This window comes from Carlito syrichta, unplaced genomic scaffold, assembly GCF_000164805.1.
Source record: "Carlito syrichta isolate Samal-C Ts95f unplaced genomic scaffold, Tarsius_syrichta-2.0.1 Scaffold314681, whole genome shotgun sequence".
In the NCBI taxonomy this organism is placed as follows: domain Eukaryota; kingdom Metazoa; phylum Chordata; class Mammalia; order Primates; family Tarsiidae; genus Carlito; species Carlito syrichta.
Window position 1 is genome coordinate 65060 of NW_007258777.1, and position 5542 is coordinate 70601.

The 5542-nt window shown below is 44.0% G+C and overlaps 1 protein-coding gene across 1 annotated transcript; it reads right to left on the reverse strand.

Annotated features, from left to right (window-relative positions):
* Positions 1 to 661: 661 nt before the first annotated feature.
* On the reverse strand, positions 662 to 4979 carry LOC103274261 (cathepsin L1-like). The gene is made up of 7 exons (XM_008071722.1): positions 4850 to 4979; positions 4421 to 4546; positions 4176 to 4322; positions 3763 to 3987; positions 2770 to 2932; positions 1810 to 1927; positions 662 to 1061 (listed from the first exon to the last, which is right to left on the reverse strand). The coding sequence occupies exons 1-7, from the start codon at positions 4973 to 4975 to the stop codon at positions 962 to 964; spliced, it is 1005 nt and encodes a 334-aa protein (XP_008069913.1). The 5' UTR covers positions 4976 to 4979; the 3' UTR covers positions 662 to 961.
* Positions 4980 to 5542: the final 563 nt, after the last annotated feature.

The following is a 5542-nucleotide window of genomic DNA, read 5'->3' on the forward strand; positions in this document are numbered from 1 at the left end:
CCTTCCACTTGTGATCTTGCACCCATCTTCTGCCAGAGGGCTATTTTGCAGCCTCATCTGATCGCTTGTGGACCCTGAACATTTCTCTGGCTATCACCAAATACTTGAGATTCGTCAACCACAACTATCACGTTTGTTTTTGCTAAAACTAGGTAACAGATGAGGTTTTCCTAGAAAAGGCATGCCATAAGAGACTAAACAGAACAAAACAAAACAGCCTTGGCAATCAGCTTGTGTCTGGTGTTTCCTCACACTGCAAAGCAGTCACTAAGTGTTCACCAACGACTTAGACTCCAGTAGCGAACAGTGTGACCTTCAGCACATAACTTAACCATCGAGTCAAAGAGGGGCTCTTTTTCTAGTATCTAAAACTATGAATCTGTGTCTGTTCACTGTTCTGAAAAGGCCATTATTTTTTCTTTACTAAAACAATTTACCTTTGTCCTTCTAAACAGCTTGCCAAATTTTGCTAGATTTAAGTTGGGTAACACACAGCCCACGGGCAGCTGACATGAAAACCATGTATTTATAACTAGAGGGGCCAGGCCACCCAGCATCCTTTTCCTAACGTACCAACGGCACACTGAGTTACATCTTCAGAGTCCCATGAGAGTTCCTGACTACACAAAAGTTCAGTGCGTTAAAAACAGAAAGGCCCACCTTTACATACTGAATTAAAATTTATTCTAAAAGGTAAAGTTTTATACATCTTTCTAAAAAATGAAAACTCAGAAAGTCTTAGAATTAAATGAGTCTTCGGTATCGTAAAGCGGTTAATAACAGTAATTAAAGTAGTAGTAACATTTTACCCTTGTAAAAATGTCACAGAATTCAAATCACAACGTGGATCCTCAATGAGTCAAGTGTTTTATCTTACACATCAAGGGTTTGGTCAGTTTTCAGATAAAATTCCTCCAGATGTGCTGTTCTCTCGAGTCCTTCCTCCTCCCTGTCCATCCGCTCACACCAAGGGGTAGCTGGCTGCGGTGGCGATTCCACAGTGGTTGTTCCTGTCTTTGGCCATTTTTACGTAGCCGTTCGAGCCCCATCCTGGACCCCAGCTGAAAGAGGAGCAGGTTTTCCATTGAAGACCAAGAATTAAGGAAACACGGGCTTCATTAATAGCAGCAGCTAATACTCAAATGGTGCTCATCATGTGCGAGGCACTATTCTAAGTGCTGTTATGCCTAGCTATAAACGTGTTGATTCCTGTGGTCCTGTGGGTCCATAACTTAACTTTTTAAGATGAGAAACCGAGGCAGACCTGGGATTCCAAGGCAGCAGTCTGTCTCCACATACCTTCTTATTACCACATCTCAATTAAAGCATTTTAGTTATGGGAAAATTGACACGGACAATCCTCAAAGCCTGACAGCTGGATATAAATTAGAAGGCAGGGCATCCAATGACAGTGGACTCCTGGGCAAGTTTTCAGACTTAACAAAGAACCAGCAGAGACAGATGTTTCTGCTTGCTATTCCTTGTGGAAAAACTGGAGACAGAAAAAAGGCAATCAAGCCTCAATACTACAGGCCCGTGACCCTTTATCCAAAACCCTTGAGGCCAGATGGGATCTAAAAATGGAAAAATTTTCAGAATTTGTAATGATGTGTCACCAGTACACATTAATAACTCCAACACGCTTGGGACAGAATCTCATAATCAAACATTACTACTTCTGTGTTCACTCTAAGCGGAAAAAAGATTTCTAGAATTGCAAAATTGAGCCTTTGTGGACATGGACCAAATACTGATTCCAAACGAGAATTCCCATTTCAATTTAAAAATACAGTATTTGGGGTTTTGTACCTGTTCTTGACAAGCCAGTATGGATTATTACTTGAATCGTTTCTTTCGCAGCCAAAGCCGACCACCAGAACACCGTGATCCAGAGCTTGGCTGCTGCAGTCTGGCTCGTAATAAATGCCTGGGAGAAGAAGATCCACATTGGGGTAAGAAGCTCCAGTAACACGTGACAGTAACCCACTATCATCCACAGTGAGGGCGGCACCTCTAAATTCAGTGAAATATCAGAAACATGGCAAAAAGGGCTTCAAAAATTTTGCACAAAAGCAGTAATGACTGACAGAAAAAAGTCAACCTCCACTTACCAGAAATCACTCAAATCACCAGAAATTAGCAAACTTTAACTAAGTTCAGGATATTTACCAATTAAAAAACAAAACGAAAAGGTTGGGCGTGGCGGTTTACACCTCTAATCCTCAGTTACAACTCTAATCCTCAGTTTTGGTGGGGAGTAGAGGATCATTTGAGGCCAGGAGTTCAAGACCAGCCGGGGCAACACAGTAAGGCCCAGTTCTATCACACACACACACACACACAAAAATAAGATCTATTGTTTCAAGGCCAAAAGATAAGATCTATTGTTTTCAAGGCCAAGGTGATTTAGGCACTTATGGCCCAGCCCAAATACTGATAGGCATGATCCCTTTCTACTTCTAGGATTTTGGTCTAAAACAGTACCCTAAGAACATGGAATAATTGCAACAGTAAAAACTTTTAGAAATCCAACAATGAGAGGATAGTTAGGTAAGTTAGGTTGTATCTATAGAATTACACAGTCATGTAAGAATGTTTATGCAAAGTGTGTAACCACGAGAAAATGCCTAATTATGTCAAAAGGAAACATCACTATGTTACATGCACATACTCAAAATCCTGGAAAGAAGGACTCCATACTAAAGCGTCAATCATGGCGGTGTTTTCAAAGTCTGCCTAAATTTCTAGAATAAAATGACAAACACCGACCTTCTCTGTAGAACTGGAAGGACACGTGGCCTGCATCAATAGCGACAGAGATGGGCCCCACGGTCGCCACTGCCTTCATCAGGGCCTTCTCCCGAACAGGGATGTCCACGAAGCCAGAGTCATTCGCGACGGAATATTCAGGCTTGTAATTACAGTGTCCATCCTTTCAAAGGGAAGAGATTTCATTACTCCCACCCACCTCCTAGGGATCACGCATTTTAGAACCAAAACACGCAGCAAGGTGCAGCTTAGGACTTCAAGTCAACACTATCGTACATCATCCCAGGCAGTGACATGCTATTAGTTGGTTTCAAACTGAAACATCAGCTGATGTTTCTTCAACCAGACCCCCAGGTCTAACTGTTCATAAGGAATTTTTTTCACAACGGAGAGAATTCTACTATATGTAGAATGGCTTCTACATTCTCTGTGCAACACAGAAGCAAGAACAGCTACATGTTAAGCATCTGATGTTAGCTATATATATGTTAACCATCAGCGGTTAATCATCTCCGTGAGTTTTAGAACCAAGCACTCACCAACCTGCAGCTTAGGATTTACAAATGAACAATGTTATAAATCATCCCAGGAAGTGAAATGCTATTAGTTGATGCAAACCTGAAACATTAACTCATGTTTTCCCAATCAGACCCTGTAGGTTTACCTGTTCCTAAGAAATTTTTCACAATGGAGACATTTCTATTCTATGTAGAATGGTTTCTACATTCTCTGTCACACAGAAGCAAGAACAGCTATATGTTAACCATCTGATGTTAGTTATATGCTAACCATTAGTTGTTACCCACCTAACCAGATAACCGTGCAAAGGCTAATCATTTATAATAACAGTACTGACAGCTTGCAGAGATTCTTCCATCTAACATGTGAGTTCTGAAAAAGGTGCTGTTATCTCTGAAAGTGTTCCACCTTCCAGAAGCAGAGCTAGAATGATAAGTAATAATAATAATAATAATAACAAAGAGCTTCATTTACCCTTCCTAAATATGGGTAGGATTCCTCCGAGTCCAGGCCTGCGTTCTCCTGAACATACCGGAAGGCATTGTCCATTAGGCCACCTTCACAGCCCTCGTTGCCTTGAGAACGAGAGCAGTCCACCAGGTTCTGCTCACTCAGTGAGACAAGTTTGCCTGTTTTCCGGAACATCTGTCCTTCGAGGGCACCGGTGGCACTAAATGCCCAACAAGAACCACACTGGCCCTGAAAAGGGAATCGAAAAACTGTCAGCTTACAAAACAGCAACTGACAAAACGAGAACCGACATATCCGAACACTCCTTCAAAACAAAACAGCAAACTGTGTGCTGCGCCACAGTCTACCAAAGCAATGATGCCAATTGCTTCTTGGTTTCCCGTAGAGATGGGAGGCCTGATCTGACACCGCCTTACCTGATTCTTCACAGGAGTCACGTAGCCTTTCTCCCTCCAGTCCACAGATTTGGGGACCTCAAGAAACAGAGGCTCCCGGAACACCTTTCCCTTCTTGTGCTTCTGGTTTTTAAAACCATTCATCATCTGCCTGAATTCTTCGTTGGTCTTCAAGGAAACGTAAACACAAAATTGGAAAGCAAGTGATTATCTGAGTTGAGTTGAGGAGAGGAAGCACAGAGTTCGGTCAGCCACACTGCACTCACCATGTCCCCAAAGGCGTTCATGGCCATCGTGAAGCCATGTTTCCCATTGCTGTATTGCTGCTGGTTGTGTAGCTCAATCATTTTCATATTCTTCTCCCACACTGCTCTCCGCCACCCTTCTTCATTCTAGAGACAAACATATAACAGATGGTCTTTCTTTCTACTTAAAACCCAAGCGCTGCTCACCAGGTGAATCTGGAGTCAGAAACCACGGCCAGGGAAGACTTGATACTTCTGGGAGCTGTTCTTCAAGCCAAGACACCACAGGCACAAGTGTCCAGACCGTGCTCATAATGGGCGTCATTTGGCTACTATATTAGGGTGACTGGTAAGAGCTGGCCTCTAGAAGTTACTCTTTGGCTATAAACTCCCAACAGCAAAGACCATTCTCCCCGGGAGTCCCGGTGAACCGTTTCAGATGTGACCAACCATGCCGTAGAGTCTTCTGTGCGTTGCCTTCCACTGGTACCATTCTGTGTCTAAATTTTGATCGAGTTTTGGAAAAGCTGAGGCTATTCCCAAGCCAAGGACAGCCAGGAAGAGTGACGCATTCATGCTTCAAAAACCTAGGAGGGAAAAGAAATGAGTCTCGGGTGAAGCCAATCCTTTTAAAAAGTCATCTTACGCTCTACTGAAATGTTACAGCCACCATCATGCAGTCGAAACATTTAAATTACCTTCCCAAGTAGAAACACAACGACTGCGGAAAGGCTAAGAAGGTGGGCGGGGGGGAGGGGGGGTCTTAATAAAAGAGAAAAACGGGCATTTGATGCGGCTGCTAAGACGAAAACCGGCCTAACAAGCGCTGTAGGATTTGAAACAGACTTCACCTTCGCCGTAACAGCGCAAAGCTAACTCAGGTTTTGGCCACGTTTCCGACGCTAAGGGTCAGCATCTCAGGACAACCAGGAAGCCAGGAATGGCGGTCCTGGTGTCAACAGTGCCGAGGTCACCCAGGTAAAATGTCCACCCAGGTAAAATGTCACTCGTGAGGACGGCTGGTCCCACGCAGAGGCAACGAGACGCCCGAGTGCGAGAGGCCACCGCACGCCCTGACTCACGCACAGCCGCTGAGATGCGGCATCCAGCCCCCCTTCCCTTTCGGGGAGCAGCCGGGCCGCA